The sequence below is a fragment of the Raphanus sativus genome, chromosome 1 (assembly GCF_000801105.2).
Source record: "Raphanus sativus cultivar WK10039 chromosome 1, ASM80110v3, whole genome shotgun sequence".
In the NCBI taxonomy this organism is placed as follows: domain Eukaryota; kingdom Viridiplantae; phylum Streptophyta; class Magnoliopsida; order Brassicales; family Brassicaceae; genus Raphanus; species Raphanus sativus.
In genome coordinates, this window is record NC_079511.1 from 25,770,355 (window position 1) to 25,790,815 (window position 20,461).

At 35.8% G+C, this 20,461-nt stretch overlaps 2 protein-coding genes across 2 annotated transcripts; one reads left to right on the top strand and one right to left on the bottom strand.

Annotated features, from left to right (window-relative positions):
- The first annotated feature begins 518 nt into the window (after positions 1–518).
- LOC108807073 (mediator of RNA polymerase II transcription subunit 13) lies at positions 519–9,881 on the top strand. The gene is made up of 23 exons (XM_018579317.2): positions 519–770; positions 881–945; positions 1,032–1,165; positions 1,235–1,321; positions 1,412–1,499; positions 1,594–1,671; positions 1,842–1,919; positions 2,008–2,087; positions 2,552–2,630; positions 2,721–3,047; positions 3,330–3,389; positions 3,594–3,807; positions 3,883–3,931; positions 4,012–4,154; positions 4,377–5,723; positions 5,865–6,042; positions 6,156–6,273; positions 6,468–6,555; positions 6,669–6,747; positions 6,888–7,183; positions 7,295–8,360; positions 8,477–8,842; positions 8,943–9,881. The coding sequence occupies exons 1-23, from the start codon at positions 747–749 to the stop codon at positions 9,548–9,550; spliced, it is 5,652 nt and encodes a 1,883-aa protein (XP_018434819.1). The 5' UTR covers positions 519–746; the 3' UTR covers positions 9,551–9,881.
- Positions 9,882–10,579: 698 nt separating this feature from the next.
- On the bottom strand, positions 10,580–10,873 carry LOC108840828 (arabinogalactan protein 12). The gene has a single exon (XM_018613645.2). It carries the CDS (start codon positions 10,819–10,821, stop codon positions 10,645–10,647), a length of 177 nt encoding a protein of 58 aa, XP_018469147.1. The 5' UTR covers positions 10,822–10,873; the 3' UTR covers positions 10,580–10,644.
- Positions 10,874–20,461: the final 9,588 nt, after the last annotated feature.

A 20,461-nucleotide genomic window follows, 5' to 3' on the forward strand; every position in this document is an offset into this window, starting at 1 on the left:
TAAATTTATCTGTGTTAAAAAATGTTGGTCCTTGATGCCGTAGAGGAATCAATCTTCATCACTAATAATGAGTGGAGTCTCCTTGAAGATCAAGGTTTGAGATGTGTATAAGCTAAGAGGATTACGGAGCTTCCTATGTAAACGTTCCGACAAGGCTCTGTATTTGTTCTTTTCTGAAGCTTCTCTTGTAACAAAAATGTAAGAAGAGATGAAGAGGTCTAGAAGAAACGATGGCGACAAGAAGAAAGAGGAGCATGCAAGCAGTTCCAAACGGAACGGAGACGGAGTGTGACGTTGAGACCGGCAGAGCTCCGGCGACGCTTTCTCTTTCTTCGAGACGAAGCCACATGGTGCAACGTGTCAATTGGCGAGACAAATCGTATGTTGTTGCTTCGGTTTTGGTTATGGGCTGTATATTGGTTTGGACAGTTTGTATTCAATGCCCATTGGGCCTACGAACGAAACTAAAATGTTGACAAAAGAAAAATGGAAAAAAAGAAAACCAAAAAACCTAAAGGGGGGAGTTGAGTTCGTTTGGATCTGGTTTTACATGAAAAGTGAAACCACGGGAAACGAGTCGTACAGAGAGAGAGAAGATCGTAGAAGAAGAAGAAGAAGAAGAATCTTCCGATCACTCTTCCTCCGACAATAGTCTTTGCCTTTATGATTGGAATCGTGCTTCCCGAGCTTCATAGTGTCTTCACGATTCATTCAAAGTAGTGAGTTTGTTTGAGTGGGAGAAAACGATGTGGACCAATGTTTTCAGAATTGTAAGTCATTCTCTCTTTTATTCTAAACCTCTTCTTCTTCTTCTTCTTCATACTAAAAGCCTGAGAAAAGAAATGATTTTGATAACCTTGTACTACTACTTCTTCCACAGGGGGGTCTACATAATGTTTCTTGGTTTCAGTTTCTTCCTAGTGAAGCTGAGCTTAATCCTAGCAGGTTCTATCTTTTTTGTTCTTTTAATTCAATTGGGAGTTTTAGTGAGTAACTAATCTGTTGCTGTTGCTGTAACTAACTCGTTGTAGAGGTGAGCAGAATGATGTAGCGACATATCTTGTGCTTTCATCTCATCTTCGGTTGCACAAGGAAGGCTTTCTTACCACATGGACCAATTCTTTTGTTGGACCTTGGGATCCTTCTCAAGGTTTATACAACCCTGGTAACTACTTCAGCCCATCCTTGTAAGTTTTTAGCTGAATATATCTGATGATGATTATTTACTATTTAGATGAAAAGATCAAGCTTTGGCTTTTTCTTCCTGGACGGCATTCCTCAATCACTGATAAAGCCCAGTCTGCTGTCTCAAAACTTAGAGGTACTTTTTATTTTCCTAATGCTTAATTGATCCTTTATTTTTTTTAAAAAATCTCTATTCTGGTTCTCATGACTTTTTTTCTGTTAAAAGTTGTTGCGTCAGGAATCTGGGTAGCACCTGGGGACTCTGAGGAGATATCAGTTGCCTTTTCACAGTCTTTACGTAATTGCATTGAAAGGTTTTAGTTTCTCATGGTCTCTACTGATAATGGTTGGATTAGGGACATAATGGAGTTGAAATATCTCTTCTTAAGCTGTTTGATATTGTGACAGAGCGTTAAGTGGACTTTCCTACATGAGATTTGGAGACGTGTTTTCAAAAGTCAGCCCTCAAAGTGAAGAATATTTGAGGTTCCTTTAACCTCGTTTTCCCCCTTAAGCAAATATACTTGTTTTAGCTTCTGCTATTCACTAAATAGATGTGATCCTGCAAGACATTGGTTTCCTGAGTGTAATTTCTAAAATCAAAACAAGTATATATGATTAGGTGTGTGGCTAATGATCCTTGGTTCTTTATGCAGGAGGGGCCGGCTTACTGTTGAATTCGTATTCGCTGCCACTGAAGAGGCGGTTTTTGTCCATGTCATAGTTTCTGCCAAGTCCGTAAAAGACATACTTGTCATATATGTTCCATTAGTGTGTCTTATTGTTGCATTGTGAAACTAACATTGTTTTTAATGCGCGAAGGAATGTTCGGACACTTTCAAGTGGCGATACTGAGAGTCTGTCAAGGAGTTCTTTAAAAAACTCCAGTTATAGGCTTCCAGGTTAGTCCTTTCTTCAATCATCACCTGCAATGCTAAATTTTATTACTTGTCTGTGATAACTGAAAAGAAGTTGATGATACTAGTACCAGATGTTTCTTGGCCTATTCCTGATTTGTACTGATACTACTGAAGAATTTAGAGATGCGATTTTTGAACTCAGTATTCAGTGCATTCGACTCTGTAAAGAAGCTCGTGTAGTATAGTACCATCTAAGTTCCTTGAGCAGAGTCATAGAATCTCTCTTTCTTTGGAATGGCACAAGTGCTTATCGCTATTTCTTTTCCTTCTGGGGTTCTCCAAGAGTGGAGATAATAGACTCTGCTAGATGTAATTCTTTGAAGACAAAAAAATTGTTGAATTGAGACCTTAAATGAATCGTGTGTCTTCTCCACATGTTTCTAGAAAGATAGGAGCTTTTTTTCTTTGATAGTTACACTTCTCACTGGCTTATGTTATTCCACCAGTGATTGTTTCTCCTCATGGAATGCGGGGCAGCCTCACTGGATTCTCTCCCAGTGACCTTGTCAAGCAAGTCTACTTCAGGTCCCACTCGACGTTTTTTTAAAGTGCATAGATGTTAATCTGATCAAACCATTTTTTGTCAACTAAGATTAGATTATTTTTCTCATACAGTTCTGGAAACTTAAGGTCTTCAAGTGGATATATTGGTCTCCCTCCTCATGCTGGTAGTGGGTCGCGTCTGATAAACGGCGACCACTGTTACGTGGAAGTTACACTTGGTTGCTGCCAAAATATAAATGACAACACAAGTCAAACGAATTCAACCTTTGCGGTCAATTTGCCCTACAATCAGTGTCCTGAACCATCAGTTGGGAGTAAAGATCACCGGAAAGGACACCCAGATATATCATCCATGTGTGAAAAAAAGTTCATATATCCAGCTGAGGCAGTACTTGTGCCAATATTACAGTCGGCATTTGCTAAATTTTCTTTGAAAAGGTAAAATGTCAAGGTGAGGAAGTTATTTAGAATTTGTTGGATGATTAACGGTGAGATCCGAGTTGGCTATTAATGTTCTCTAATGACAATTTATATCGCTTCGTTGAATTTGTCTACAATTTTGTCAGGATGTATTCAGAAAATTGACTTTCTAGGATCATAGTGAGAGAGGTTTTAGTAATTGTTTAAGACACGCGTTACAGAGCGTCAACTTGAAATAGATGTAATACTTCTTATCTTTCCCCAGCTTGGAGCTGATGCAAGGTAAAATCATACTTGCAGATTTTGGCTTCAAAACTGGATAGGACCATCTCTGGCAGGCTCATCGTTATTTATGCACTGGTGAGTCCTTTTCTTCTATTTCGGATACATTCTGAACATCAAAGGGAACTCATAGAGGTTTGAAATGCAATCCTCATGATTCGCAGCTCCATAAGAGTGAAATCTGTTGCATTTCTGAGTTTTCAAATATTAAGCTTCACTATTTACTTTTTATTATAGTAGTCTGTTCATGATCCCTGAACATTTATTGTCTATTTTATGCAGGGCTGGTGATTTTGACTTCTTCGGAGCGTCTGGAACTAAGAGTGATGGGTTCTATGAAAAAAATGGCTATAATAGCAGTGGCAGTAGCGGTAATAGCAGCATTAGTTCAACAAGTAGTGCTTCTAGCGGCAGTGGTTGGAGAATGACTTCAAGAACTGGTGACCTTGATGCGGATGCAGATTCTTTGACTTGTAATGATGATCACCCAAACATGGTATGGCTTTTATCTGTGGCAAGGGTAGAGATGAATAGTACTGATAACCAGTCAGTAACATAACATCCTTTGCAGGGTTCCAAGCGGCCGCGAACAGGGATGGCAGAGTCATTCGGTCAAGTAGGTACTGTCTCTAATGCACATATTCAAGAAGCATATACGTCAGGATTGCGTTCTACTAAAACTAATAAGCTGATATTCCAGGCACTGCGAATGATCAATTTGGTTGGGATTGGGATGATGAGGATGATGATGATAGAGGAGTTGGCATGGATATCCAAGCACTTCTTTCAGAGTTTGGAGACTTTGGTGACTTCTTTGAGAACGATGCGTTACCTTTTGGGGAGGTAATTTCCGTCTTCTGTTATACTTATCCTTTATTATAATAAAGCAACTATTACTTGCGTTCCCTATGCTGGTGAATGATATTCCGCTCCTGTATTGGTTCAAAACTCTAGACTGTATCTCATAGAGGTTTGGGTGGATGGTTATGCCTTTTATTGTGTTTTGGTCATGTTGCCTTTGGTGTTCAATCCTTACCTAACAAAGCACCTTATATGTTTGTGTAGCCGCCCGGAACAGCAGAGTCGCATTCCCTCATACTTCCTTCAGAATCTGCTGATGTAGGTTCTAGTCCAATGGAAATGATGGATGTATCAGACCAGATAGTGTTACCCGTTGGGTTTTCGTCTTTTGAGAGCTTTAATCATGCTCCCCCTATCATTGATGAAAGCCTTATCAAAAGTCAAGAAGTCCTCAACAACAGTGTCATTTCAGCTCCTTCAAATCAAATGTCAAGCTCTTCCAATAGTGAGTTCGATCATTTGATGAAAGCAGAAGCTATGATGACCTTTGCTCCTGAGTATGGAGCTGTTGAAGCACCTATTAGCGAGATTTCCTCGACGTCTTTCAAAAGCCCATATCTTCCCAAGTCTTTTGAGAGCTTTAAAGCGGAGAGTTCAAATTCAAGAACCAGTAACTATGTTTATGGACCCACACCACCTGCCACTGATTCTGATGGAGCAGTCGATAAGATTTTGCTTGGATCAAAAGCATACATTGGTAAAAATGATGGGAGAACTTTGTACACTAAGGTAGAGGGCAGAAAGGACCAATATGATAAGCTACCTACTTTAATTAGTGATAACAACAGTAAAAAGGAGGGTGTTTCTCAGTTAAAATACTCAAACTACAATGCTGCTAGTACTGTTAAGACCGTGCAGGGGAAAAAGACTGACGGTATATCTGCTGTTGTTAGTACTTTATTATCTTCAAAGACCTTACTGGCAACAGACGTGGGAAGCGTTATGTTCCAAGCCTTCATGTATAGGATGCGGCACAAAGCTTTTTCTTCGAAGCACAGTTCACCTGTTAGCCTGAGTAGGCTTAGTGGAAACTTCTTCCTGAACCAGGTGCCAAATGAGCCTAGTAGTCTGACGGACAACGTATCTGCAAGGAACGAAATATATAAGAAAGAAGTACCTACTAGAATAGCTGGAGATTTCGATGGAGGAATGTTAGATAGCCACATGAGTGCACCAGTTGGCGTGTGGCGGACTGTTTCAGTCCCAAAAACAGCAAAACCTGCTAGTTCGCCAAATATTGAAGCAGGCTCATCCTTGCCTCATAGTTCATTTAGCGAAAACAGCTTACTTTCTTATGGACAAAGGCAGCCATTGCAGGAGCTTCTAGATGGAATAGCGCTACTTGTACAGCAAGCTACTTCTTTCGTTGATTTAGCTCTGGATTCAGATTGTGGGGATGGACCTTATGGTTGGCTTGCACTGGAAGAGTTGTGGAGACGGGAATTGTCGTGTGGACCCTCTGCTGGCCATGCAGGTTGTGGGGGAACTTTGGCGTCCTGCCATTCTCTGGACATTGCTGGTGTCAAGCTAGTTGACCCACTCTCTGCTGAGGTAACTTATAATATCTTTGAGCTTGTTAATATTTATCCTGCTGCAACCTCTTTTCTTCTCTGTGGGACTGCTGGTTATTTATATGGTACATGATGTTCTGCCGTTTTAAACCTGATTCTGGAGATTTGTTTTCCTTTCCAGGTTTTTCCTTCCTCTGTAATTACACTACTGCAATCTGACATCAAGACAGCTCTGAAATCCGCATTTGGTCAGTCAGACGGCCCGTTATATGTCACAGATTGGTGCAAGGGCCGAAATCAATCAATGGATGGAGTATCTATTTCCGAGGGATCTACTGCTGAGTCAGTCCTGAGTGAAGGTAGCACATGAATTTTGAATATTTATCGGTCGCTGGCTATCATCTTGTTGAACTCCCTATTGTTTTTACTGTGGTTGGTTCTGTTATTAATGAAAATCTTTGCATACAAGCAGTGTCAAATGCAATAGATGGTGGGAAAGGAGAGGAGTCCGCTCAGAGCCAAGATATATACAGTTCAGAGTTACTCCGACCAACACTTTTTGTTCTTCCATCACCCTCTATACTTGTTGGGTATGTATGCCGATGTCTGCTCTATTAGTAGTCCGAGTGTAAATGTTCTCAATAGAATGTGGTCGTTATCAAGATCCCCTTGTGATCGGGTTATTTCCTGAATTATTCATGATTTCGTTCTGTTAGGATTGTTACATTCTATATTGCTGGTGATTTTGAGCTCTCGTTATTTATGCGTCCATCCTCTGTGACAGGTACCAAGATGACTGGCTTAAGGTTTCAACCAACTCCTTGCCACATTGGGAAAAGGCCCCTTTCGAGCCATATGCTCTGCCGAAAAATGTGAGTAATTAAGGATTATGCCTGAGAGATTTGCTTTTGTTTTCCTCAATTTAGGCCCATTTGTACTCTTGACCACTAAGATTCCTGTGATTGTTTTTTGCTACCTTTCGCAGATGAACTATACTGTTGTATGCCCGGATATAGATCCTTTAACCAGTGCTGCTGCGGATTTCTTCCAACAACTTGGAACTGGTGAGTCAACGAATTTATATAAAGATTATAACTCAAACATACACGAATTTGTTTCTGCCAAAACCCAAAAGACTTTTCCTGGGAAAAAAATTTCTGACATTTTCTCATCATTGTTTTCTGATGAACCTTTTATTGCATAGTTTATGAGACGTGCAGACTGGGAACCCATTTGCCACAGATCCTGGGAAATCAAATGGAAAGTGACGCTGGAAGATTATCCTCATCAGGATTTGTTCTGCTTGACTGCCCTCAGTCGATGAAGATTGAAAGCAATAACACATCGCTTCTGGGATCTCTCAGTGATTATTTTCTGTCTTTGTCGAATGGGTGGAACGTGAGTAGCTATCTGAAGTCTTTATCAAAAGCGCTGAAAGGTCTTAAGCTTGGGTCTTGTCTTTACACAAACCAGAAAGAAGGATCAGCTAGTCCATGCATGGTAAGTATGAGTTAAAATATACAGATGTTAACTGGGACAAGTATTTATTTATTTTCTCACTTCTACCAAAGTGTAGCTGTTGATACTTGTTGGCTTCTACTTTTCTTTCAGGTAGTGTACATAGTGTGTCCATTTCCCGACCCTTCGGCAGTTTTAAGGACAGTCGTTGAATCGTCTATTGCACTTGGATCAGGGATACAGCCAGATAGAGACAGGAGATCGTTACTTAATAGTCAGGTTACAAGGGCGTTTGGTAGTTCTGCTGCTGTAGACGAAGCATCAATATCTCACATTCCAGTGCTTTCCGGGTTTAGTGTCCCCAAGCTAGTTCTACAAGTAGTATCTGTTGATTCTATTTTCCGGATAACAAGCCCAAGCTTTAATGAGCTCGTCATCCTCAAGGATACTGCTTTTTCTGTCTACAATAAAGCTCGGAGAATTTCTCGAGGCATGCCTAGTGATGCATTTCTCTCATCATCATTATCCAACAGATCCTCTTCAGCCTTGGCATCAGTGAACTCTATGTCAGGAATCTGGAAAGACTGCGTCAGTTCGCGAATGACAGGTTCTACACATCCAAGAGATGGTGAACTTGATGGTAGCATTAGAACGAGTAGTTGGGATAGTAGCTGGCAAATAACAAGGTCTGGAGGATTAAGCTGCGACTCAAACAGAAATGGAGATTTTTACATTAATGACGAAATTTTCTATCTATTTGAACCGCTTTTCATCCTTTCTGAGCCTGGTTCCGTGGATCGTGGAGTTTCACCTACTTTCCGCGGCTTAGGAACCGAGTCTTCAAAGCCAATACCTGAAGATGGTGGGAGAGGTTCAATGGAAGGTATAACATCAGGATCTAGCTCCCAGGGGGATGCATCCCAGGTTGAAGGAAAGGCTATTCCAAGTTTACATTGCTGCTACGGTTGGACAGAGGACTGGAGATGGCTTGTAAGCATCTGGACGGACGCCAGGGGTGAATTGCTTGACACACATATATTCCCCTTTGGTGGAATTAGCAGTAGACAGGATACGAAAGGGCTGCAGTGTCTTTTTGTTCAAGTTCTGCAGCAGGGATGTCAAATACTACAGGCATGTTCCTCCCCTGACAATGGATCTTTCAAACCCAGGGATTTTGTCATTACACGCATTGGGAGTTTCTTTGAGCTTGAGTACCAAGGTAAATTAGCTTCTTTTACCTTTTACATCATACTCTTAATCCAAACGGAAGTAGAGTTCTGCTTGTTTCATAACCCTGGTATTTTTTTTTTTGTCTACTTGCAACTTATGTAACAGAGTGGCAAAAGGCAATTTACTCATCTGGAGGTCCTGAGATTAAGAAGTGGCCTATTCAACTTCGACGTTCTGCACCTTCTGGCGTAGCCACCAGTAGCAATGGATCTTCCTTGCAACAGCATGATCTGAGTTTGATTCAAGAGAGAGCCTCGTCAGCTAGCACACTCTACGGCTCCCACTCAAAACCATCCACCTTTGTGAAAGGCGGTATGGGGCACTCTGCTGGAAGAAAGCAAACAATGGGTGGACAAACCATTTCTGGTACTCCAAGGGGTTTGTTTCAGTGGGTTCACAGCATCAGTTTTGCTTCCGTTTCACTTGATCGTTCTCTGCATTTTGTTCTTCCGGCTGAGTTGGTATCTCCTGGTTAGTTTCTTATTGTTCTCCTCATTTCATACAATTTTAAATTTCCTTTAGAAAGGGAGCAAGCTACTGACTTGCATGTTTATTTGCGCAATTACTCCAGGAGGTGGCCAGAGCAGTACTGGTATGAGTTCAGCAAATTACATTGAAGGTTTCACTCCTGTCAAGTCTCTTGGGTCAACGGCTTTCTCTTACATGATGATACCATCACCCAACATGCGCTTTCTTCACCCAAGTCCTCTTCAGCTTCCTACATGTTTAACTGCCGAATCACCTCCACTTGCTCACCTTCTTCACAGCAAAGGCTGTGCAATCCCCTTGTCTACCGGATTTGTTGTTTCGAAAGCAGTGCCTTCCATGAGAAAAGACTCGAGAATAAACATGAAAGAAGAATGGCCATCAGTTCTCTCTGTAAGTCTCATAGACTATTATGGTGGTTATGACAACGCTCATGACAAAGTTCTTCAAGGAATCATGAAGCAAGGCGGTGGAGGGACCAAAGAAACTAGAGATTTTGAGGTTGAAAGCCATCTTATCCTCGAGTCAGTTGCAGCAGAACTCCATGCGCTGTCTTGGATGACTGTTAGTCCAGCATATCTGGATAGGCGGACTGCATTGCCATCTCACTGTGATGTGGTTCTCAGACTGTGTCGTCTGCTTCATTTTGCGGATAAAGAACGCACCAGGCTACCAGATAAGTCCGGAGTTTAAAACAATGCAGGAGTACTTAAGTTCATTGTCTGTCAAGACACTTAGGTTTATCGGGCTAGTTCACCAGTGCTATACATTATAAAGTAGGAAGAAGTGGTGTAGATCTACTAGATGTAGTCCAGGTTTTTTATTCGGGGCTTATGAAACCTGTAAAAAAAATATTAGCATTTACGGCTTGCTCTACTTGTTATGATTTACTTTTAGGTGCATAGGTTAGTTTCCTTATAGCCCCTTGTATTTGTAATTTAATCATTCCTCTGTAAAGTCGACACAATATTATTAATATTGGTTTCTCAGGAAAATCTTGTGTTCTCTTGAAGAAATATTACTATCTTTGGGGCTAAAACGTAATAGTTTTCTCTAGATCAATTACATGATGAATCCTGCCTGTTGTATAAGTTTTGCAGCTAAAGATTCTGACAACAGACTTTTTTATCAACCACTCGGTCGCCTTAAGAGGCTAACGCACGGCGTTTGGTCTCAGCACCTCATATTTGTGATTCAGATTAGGTTTCAACTCTACTGAGTAGCTTACATGTATGGATGGATGACTACAGCTAAATTGTCTGGTTCATTCATTAGATATATTTACTGTGGGGTCACCTTTAGCTTTCTTTCTGTGGTGTCACATGGAACCTCATGTTACTACTACCTTAAGGCAATATAACACCATGATGATGATGATGATGATGATGATGATGATGATGAGGATGTCGGTTTCATAGTGCCCCACACATCCTTCCAAATACAGCTCATCACATCATTGATTCCACCCACTCATAGACAATTCCAGTGTATCCCCTCTCTCTTATTGAATTTTTTTTGTGTGAACCCAAATCAATGAAATATGATGTTTTGTACATTTAGTTATGTGATGCCTTCATGGATTTGTGGATAGTTTGTAAGATAAAATGAATCCATAAACAATGAAAAATGATGATGATACATACAAAGCACACATAGAAACGGATGGTAAAATTAAGAATACTACAACACTCTATAGCTTTAGAATCAAACCACACGCACAAATCATTAACAAAAACAACAAAAATTAATAGAGGAGAAAAAATGAATGATAAATGGTTGTTTTTGGCTCAAAAGAGAAGACCAGAGGCCAAAGCAACAACAGATGCAAACAATGCTGGTACGAACATAGTAGCATCCGAAGTTGGGCTTGGAGCTGGAGCTTCCACTGTGGCAGCCGCCACTTGTCCTACGGCTGAGAAAGCCACAGCAAAGATCATGAAAACAACCATCATCTTCACCTCCATTGCTTCTCTTTGATTGTACGAAGAAGAACAAGAAAAAATTAAAAGAAAGAGAGATTATGTTCTTCTTTAGTGTGTATGTGTTTGTGCTATGATGATAATAGCTGCGGGGATGGAATTGTGTCTATTTATACAACAATTGAAGGAGACTTACACAGCTGGCAAATTGGCTGTCTCTTGGCCCAAACCACATTTTTCTCCTTTGTTCATTTCCAACCTCACAACTGAAATTCAAAAATATTTTTTAGTAGTTAATTTGTGTTGAACGTTCACATGACTAGTTCAAAAAAGTTACGTCAATTATTTTTGATTCTAATTACTTTTGCTTTTAACACTAAACAAATTTAAAGTTATACGATTAGCTATTAATTAGCCTATTACTACTTAGTAATTTTAAAAAAACTAGCTCTAATTACTATCGTTAGAACACTAGATTTTTTTGTTAAACAAAATGAATTATTAAAAGAAAAGACTTACAGTAACATATTTGTTGCAGAATTTTTCTTCATTGAAACTATTTGTTTCCTTCAAGAATCACTTTATAATATATTTCATTTCATTAAAGGGTCAACTAGCCGTTTTAGTGTTTCCTTGAAATGTTCGTACCATCCCCCAACGTTCACCCGAAAGGCGAAACTATGAAAATGACCAACTATCCCGTTACAAAAAAGATTAATTAATTTTAAGAGAACTGTTTAATTTTTTATGTCTTCGTTTTCTTTCTTTTTTTGCCTCAAACTAAAAACTAGCTGGAATAGATTAAAAGAATCAAACATACAATTATGCATAATCATATGCCTATGACTATTTACAATGGTATTTTTAATGAAGTGTTGAAGGTGAGTTGGCATTCATCTCGTTTAAAAAATTAAAAGGTGTTGAATTTGGTTGGAGAGGGAAGAGATGGTAGCATAGGCTCTTCCTATTGGTCAAAACAAAAGTGTGGGCCATGACTTTTTTTTTTTAATTGGCTGTGTTGAACTTTTTTTCTTTTCTATATTATTTAATTCAATTATTGTAAATAAAATTAACTTTTAAAAAAAATATATATATCAAAATTTATCGTTTTCATAATTTATAAACAGAGACTTGTTTCATTAGATTTGGACACTGAAAAAAAATCATCTTTATTCAAACAACTCTTACTTCTACATTTTTTATTTTTATTGAAAAATAGATTCTAACAAAAAAATTTCTAATTATACCCAATATTTTTCAAACTACCATTTCCTATCCAAATTCCAATAACTATTCATTTCAAAATCAACCTCCCAATCATTTATATTAAATTTATAAAATTAAACATAAATTGTCTAATCATTTATATAGTCCTTAAGTATTGTCATTTAATTTAAAATAATTATTAATATGTAGCTACAAAACAAAAGATATAGAAAAAAATAAAAATAAGAAAATAAAAATAGTAGGGTAGAGTGTTGAATTTTATTAAACAAACCATTGTAAAGTATAAAAAATGAGTTGTGTTGAATTATTAGCTGGAATGTTTCTCTGGACTCAGGAAACCACATAACAAATGAAGTCTTAGAGCATCTCCAACTCTCCTCTACTTTTATCTCTATAATAGCATTTAGAGGTAAAATGACTCCAATTCACCTCTATTTCTACCTCTAAAATAAAGATTGTTATTTTTTCCTCTATTTATAGAGAAAGAAATAGCATTCCTTTATATTTTGCTCTATATTTGAAGATCTCTATTTTAGAGAAATACATTGAAGCAAAACACATCTCTATTATAAAGTTCCTCTATTTTAAAAATAAAAATAGGAAAATACATTGGAGATGGTCTTAGCTATTGTTTTTCGGTTTCAAAATTAAAATAACATATAACTCTCCTTTGTTTTTAATGAATTAGGAGTAACGGTTGAAGTTTCAGAAAATAATTTTAGAAAGGGCCCCAACGAGGAAGTCAGATTCAAATTTTCTTATGTTAGTTTTTGAAGTAAAAGATAAAACTTTTCTGACCAGTACCAATGAGTTCCAAGTTGGAACATTTGAACTTTGAAATTTGGTGGACCGTTGGTGGGATTCAAATATAGTTAGTTAGTTCAAAAATCTGTTCATGACAACTTTGTTCTTTTTTACTCTTTCTTGGTAAGTAATAGAAAAACATATGTAACTATTTTTTTATCAACATATGCAACTATTAAAAATGATTATTATAGTTTAAATAAATTTGAAAAGAGAACAACTCTTTTTGAACATTTTCTTGCATAAATTTTCTTTTACAAAAAGAACTATTGGCCGTTTGGAACTTCAGAAATATATGTAGAGCACTAGAGCCACGTATATATATATATATATATATATATATATATATATATATATATTTCTGGTCAAAGAGCCACGTTTATATATGTTTAAGAAAATGTTGTGCTATGTATTAGTGACCAATGTATTTTGCTTATATTGTACTAAATAACAAGTATATACTTTTTGCATTTGAGCTCTACATCTTATCTCACTGATGTTGGGAGTTCTATCTTCCTCTTTTGACTGTACTATTAGTAAAAGGAGAAGTACCGTGCGTTTTTACTTTTATGAGTTTATTTAAGAATGCTAGTACTAGTACGAGTCCTATGCTGTTAACCTTTTTCTAGTCTTTTGAAATCAGTGACGTCTGAATGAATTAAGTGAAGGACAGAAGGATAAAAAATTCGTCAGTTTCAGATTAAATATAATGTGAAACTCATTGGGCTTTAAAGCAGGCTAGCAGCCTAAACATTTAAAATAACTTACAAAATTATGAATCTAATTTCTTAAGAATATAGAAATTTATAATATTAATTATGAAATTAGTTGATTTTAAATCATGTTCTCCAGATTTAAGCTAATTTTGCTTATTTGTCATGTTTTCAATAATTTTAGTTAGCATATAGTTCTGCTTATATTTTACATATTTTTAGTTAAGTCATTATTTTAATATAATTAAAATAAAAATTTTGATTATTTAGAACATAAATTTACTATTTATTTGTTTTTTTGTAACTGATTTTTTTTAATATTTATTTGTTAGTATAGCTTTTCTTCCTTTTTGTGATAGCTCATGAATTAGTTGAGAAAATGAAGAAAATATAACAATCAAATTCTTGTGTTTATTTATTTAGAGATGATCACTATGTTTTTGTGAAAAGTTCAATATACAAAAAGTTGTTTTCCAAAGTCCGTGTTAAAATTCATGAATAGAAAATCAGTCTTATATTACAATTGTAATTTTCTATGTACGAGTAACTAATTGTAAATTATGTTATTGATAACTATACTATTAAAATAGAATCTCTAATAGGATTGTATCTTTAATTTTTAAATTATTTACAATAGCATGCCATTATTATATCTATAGTTAATAACATTAATTTTTAATATAATTACTATTTATCCTGATTTCTACTCTCATCATAATTAGCTGTAACTATGTTATTTATATCCTATTCATATTTCCCTTGCTATATTTACACAATCCATATGATTTAAAAACAACATGATAGTTTTTTTTTGAGAAAGAACATTATAATAGCGACGCTGGCTTTAATGCATTACATTTAATAATATACTTATTTAAACTTTTCAATATTAATTATTATACAATTTATATTTCATATACTAATGTTGTAAAATAATACCTTAGATGTATTATTTCCTTTTTGTTAACATGTGAGAAGATACGTTTTCTTTTAGATAATTCTTATCCATTTAGTCATATGTATTTCAATAACTAAGTAATTAGAAAAAGTTAAGCCAATCACAAACTTAAAAAAAACTCAATAAGTTAATATTTACTATTTTGAACTTTTGGGAAAACACTAAAATAAGCATAACAATATCTTTGAGTTATTTTATATTTTAATTCATAATTATAAAAATTTACATAGATTCAGTTATATATTTACTAAACACCTATAAATATATTTAGTTATATGATCACATATAAGAATTTTTACCTAAAATTCCAATAGATTTTGACATAGAAGATTTCAGTAGAATATTCATTGATACTATTTTAACAAATATATTATTTCATATATATAGGAGAATCCATAGATCAAAACTTAATATCATTTGTGACTAGAAATCTATGGATCTTTTGAATTTAAGTTTAACAAAATTCTGAATCTGTACTATTGAAATATAAATACTGGTCTTAAAATAAAATTTATATTTTTGATATTAATATAAATTTAAAATTGCATTTTAATAATAATTCTAAATTATTTAATTATTTATAAATTTATATTTTGTAATTGCTATCATTTAGATATTTTTAATTTAATTAATATTTACATAGCTAAATTTTACAGAAAACATTATAATATATAAATATTTACAAAAATAGTTAAATAATTATATCAATTAATAAACATAGGTAAATAACTTAATATAAAAAATACTTTATAACTATAAATTAATATTTTGCATAATAGTTATAGATATAATAACAAAATATACATATTCACTGATTTACATATCTAGATTGAAAAATCGTATTAGATCTTAAAACTAAATTGAAATAAACTGTTCGGGTTTTAAATTATGTGGCTCTTAAATGAGATGTGTTCTATATGAGTATGTGTGTTTGATGACAAAAAAAATGAGATGTGTTTAAATAGAGTGAGTTTATTTATTTTAAAATCCATAAAGTGTATTTGATGTGTTTTATCAGATTTTTACAACGTAAAGTATTCCGTGCTTTTAAAACACAGATCAAAATTTAGTAATAATTATATTATATTAAGTGTAAACCTTAAATGAAGACATATCTAAAATAATCCTACTATATAATCTACCGTGGCTTGGAAGCGTACTTCCAAAACATCTTTCAGATACTGGAAATCATTTCAGCCTACTTCCAAAACATCTTTACCTCATCTGGCTCCTCTGGCTTGGAAGTAATGCAATCGGCTATCTCCCCGTATATCTCAACAGCTATGAATGATCAGCTTACTTCGATACCATCTCAGCTGGAGATTCAGGAAGCCCTCTTCGCCATCCACCCTGATAAGGCACCAGGCCCTGATGGCTTCTCTACAAGCTTTTTCCAAACAAACTGAGCAGTGGTAAGACCTACAATCGTTTCAGAGATCAAAATCTTCTTCAGTACAGGCACATTACCATCTTCTATCAACGAGACCCATATACGCCTTATTCCTAAGATCCCAAGTCCTAAAACAGTTGATGACTATCGACCTATTGCCCTTTGTAATGTGTATTACAAGATTATTTCTAAAATCCTATCGTTAAGGCTCAAACCTGTACTACAAGATGTGATTTCAGAGAACCAGTCGGCCTTTATTCCAGGGAGAGTTATCTCTGTCAACGTATTGATAACGCACGAGATGCTCCACTTCCTCAAGATCTCAGGTGCAATCAAGAAATGTCTGATGGCTGTTAAAACAGATATCAGCAAGGCATACGATAGGTTAGAGTGGGGCTTTATACGCATGGTATTGGAACAAATGGGTTTTTATCAAACCTGGGTGCACTGGATGATGCAGTGTGTTACCACTGTCTCATACTCCTTCCTCTTGAACGATGAGGTGCTCGGCAAGGTGGTCACGGAGAGAGAAATCTGTCAAGGCGACCCACTCTCCCCCTATATCTTCATCATCTGTGCGGAAGTTCTATCAGGATTATGCAAGAAAGCTCAAGTTAGTGGAAATATGCTGGGAATAAGGATCTCAAGACAAAGTCCAAGGATTAATCACCTGTTATTCGCTGATGATACAATGTTCTTCACCAACTCTGATGAACATAGTTGTGCTTCCTTGGTCAAAATTCTTCAGGACTATGAAAGAGCATCGGGGCAAAAGATAAACGTCCTCAAGTCTTCTATCTCCTTTTCCAGCAAGACGCCACCTGAAATCAGAGCACAAGTGAAGTTAACTCTAGGTATTGAGAAAGAAGGAGGAGTTGGGAAGTATTTGGGCCTGCCAGAACATTTTGGACGCAAAAAGAAAGACATCTTCCCATCTATTGTAGACCGTATGCACCAGAGAGCTATTAGCTGGACTACTCAATTCCTATCTACTGCGGGGAAGACGGTTATGCTACAATCAGTCCTATCAGCTATTCCTAATTTTGCTATGTCTTGCTTTCTATGCAACAGGATTCAGTCTGTTCTTACCAGATTCTGGTGGGATTCCACGCCTGGAGAAAGAAAGATTTGCTGGATCTCCTGGGATGATCTCACGAAACCGAAATGTATGGGAGGCTTGGGATTCCGAGAAATACAAGCCTTCAACCATGCGCTGCTAGCCAAAATCTCCTGGAGACTGCTCACTGCTCCTGACTGCCTGTTTGCAAGAAATATATTGGGTAAGTACTGTCACAAAACGTCCTTTCTCAAAGTAACAGCAATGTCTAGCATATCACACGGTTGGAGGGGAATTCTAAAAGGACGCGACTTACTTCTACAACACTTGGCAAAGGCTATTGGCAACGGAGAATCAACGAGCCTGTGGAACGATTCCTGGATTAAACCGGAACTTAATCTGAAGCCCATTGGTCCTGTCTTTCTGCTAGATAATGGTTTCAGACATTTAACAAGAGAAACAAGGGAATGGAACCAGACTCGTATTAACAACTTACTTCCAGAGCTCGCTTCCCTCATCCTTGAGATCAAACCCAGTGTTCTGGATGCACATGACTCCTTCATATGGCCGCTACAGAAGTCGGGGAACTACACTGTTAAGTCAGGTTATTACTCTCTCCATCGGCCCCACTTACAGATGATTACAACTAGCAGTGCTCCAGTTCCTCTCCCCACTGACACTGAATGGAAGAAGCTGATCTGGAACCCTCCCTTGCTCCCGAAACTAAAATTCTTTCTTTGGAAAATGCTAAAGAACGCATTACCAACAGGAGCAAACCTCCAAGTTAGGGGACTCATGCACAATACTATGTGCTCCTCCTGCGGAGCTCTGGAAACCACTGACCATATCTTCATCCACTGCCCTATCGTGCAGGAGACTTCGGCTCTGGGACCGTGGAGTGTCTCTCCCCTACTGCCTCAGATGGAATCGACTCAGATCGTCCTACAGGACTCATACTCTTGGTGCACACTCCCTCCTGTCGGAGTTCGAGGTAACCTATTTCCCTGGATCGCTTGGAGCCTATGGATTGCTCGCAATAAGCGCATCTTTGAGAACCGCATTACTTCTCCAAGGGAAATCCTATCTTCAGCCATTCGATCTCAGCGTGAATGGGAACAGGCTCAAATCATTACCCCTATCTCCACTATCACTGCTGCCCCTCAGATGCCACGAATCGCAACCGTCACTACATCAGATCCCCCACCCTCCTCCATTGTGTTCTGTAACACGGACGCGGCTTGGAAGGGAGGATCGGCCGGTCTAGCTTGGATCTTCTTCGAGAACTCCTCCGGTGATCCCGCGGCGGAACTATACCATAAAGGTATCTCACTGCAACACGTTTCTTCCCCTTGCGTGGCGGAAGCCCTAGCGATTAGAGGAGCTCTCCTCCACGCGGCTTCGCTCAGCATCACCAATATCTGCATAAGATCAGACTCACAAGAGCTCGTCCGAGCAATTGACCAGAGGAAATCGACGATGGAGCTCCATGGGGTTCTATTCGACATCTTCTCTCTGGCTCTATCTTCATCATCGCCTTTTTAATTCTGTCGCTTTGTTTTCATTTCTCGCTTTTTCAATGGACCGGCCGACAGGCTTGCTAAAGCCCATCTTGTTTTTATGTAATCCTGAACCTTAAGCCTTGGGCTTTTTTAATGAAGTTGGTTGCGCAAAAAAAAAAAAACTACCGTGGAAAATATATTTTTATAAAAGGTATGTTTGTTTTATTATTTTATTTAAGAATCAAGTGGTATATTTTATATATTGCTTTGGATTAGGAATTATGATATCTGTAGCAAAAAAAAATGATATTTATTTGATATCCAATTATAAATTAATATCATAAAACTTGGACAGCAAATAAAATGTATTTTAGAATATAAACATAATTCTACATATATTGTGTTGTTATCGTAAAATAATATTGTTTCAATCATAAAAGTTAAAAAATATTATTTTTAGTTTACCTTAAATTTTTACTATTATTAATTATCAAAATCAATAATAATTCACTTTTACACATCCCAAATCAGTAAAATATCAAATTAAAATATTACTAAATGTTTTTATAAATAATTGGACTATTAAATAATCAGATGTTCATATATTTAAATTTTCTACTGGTTAAAAAACGGAAAAGTTTTGTTATTCGAAATGTTTTTGTTTCGCCACCAATTTGTTTTAATAATTTAAGATGACATATAGGCAAAGCAGGGTTTGGAGAGATGATTTTGGAACATTTGAATAGGGCACCCATTTTGTGGGGTCCCCAATTTACAAAAATTATATGCTTTTTCAAAAATATTTGTTTCTATACATATATACACATTTGCTCAAACAAATACATCTATCTATACACATATAATGCAAATGTAAAATAAATAAAAAGCAATATATATTTTTATCATGCATAAATTTAAAATAATATATTTTGGGTTATTATCATTTAAAATGAATAGATTTACAATAAATAAAATATATCATTTTATAAATTTATAGAAACTAATATTAATTCTTTAAATACAATTATAATTGAAAAAATCTTAAAATGTTTAAAATTATTATAAATTTTAAATATAAATAATTTTTTTTTGAATAGGATCCAAAATCTCATGACTAGCCCTAGATGTAGGTAATTTGATGTTGTTTATGTTTTTCTGATGAGTATTAATGAAATTTAATGTCACATGTTACAAAAAGTCGAATTGTTTTTCCAAAAAGAGACAAAATCGAAGATTTTGATAACTAATGGATAAAAGAAAAAGAAAACATAATGAATATAGAGAGTGTATAAAGAGACCTCCCAAAAAAATTATATTATGTTTGTGTTTTTCTATTTTCTAAATGCAATTAAAATTATATATATTGATAAAAAACTTTGTTATATAAATAATTTGAAAACATAAATAATAAATTATTATCCTGCTCTTTGTATTAAAGATGATCATTACGTTTCTCAGAACAGTCTAATACGAATTTTTTTCTTTCCAAAGTTGATGTTATTCCTATTAACTGAATTTTCTATATATGAATAAGTAGTTGTAAATCGTATTAGTAGTATAATTATAGTCGATTAAGTTTAAACCTTAAATAGAGATATATCTAAAATAAACCCTATTATAAATGGAATATTTGTTTTATTAGTTTATATATTAACCAAGCGGTGTATGATACCCTCAGTAAAAAAAAGATATATCTATTTGATATCCTTTTATAAATTAATATCATAGAATTTGGCCAACAAATAAAAATTGTTGTAGATCATAAATATGATTCTTACATATATTATGTTGTTATCGTAAAAGAATACTTTTCAATCATATAAATTAAAAATTAATTACCTTAAGATTTACCTTAACTTTTACTATCATCAATTATCAAAATTAATAAAACTCACTTTTATACATTCCAAATCAGTAAAAAACAAATTTAAAATATTACTAAGTTATTTATAAATATTTAAAAGATTTAAATAATCAAAGTTTTATATATTTATGTCCACCAATGGTAAAAAGGTAAGTATTTTCTTATTGGGAGAT

Coding starts and splice junctions, on each gene's coding strand:
- LOC108840828 (XM_018613645.2), bottom strand. CDS start 10,821: ATGGAGGTGAAGATGATGGTTGTTTTCATGATCTTTGCTGTGGCTTTC.
- LOC108807073 (XM_018579317.2), top strand. CDS start 747: ATGTGGACCAATGTTTTCAGAATT. Junction 1,672..1,841: donor CAAAGTGAAGAATATTTGAG/GTTCCTTTAACC, acceptor TTCTTTATGCAG/GAGGGGCCGGCTTACTGTTG. Junction 4,155..4,376: donor ATGCGTTACCTTTTGGGGAG/GTAATTTCCGTC, acceptor ATGTTTGTGTAG/CCGCCCGGAACAGCAGAGTC.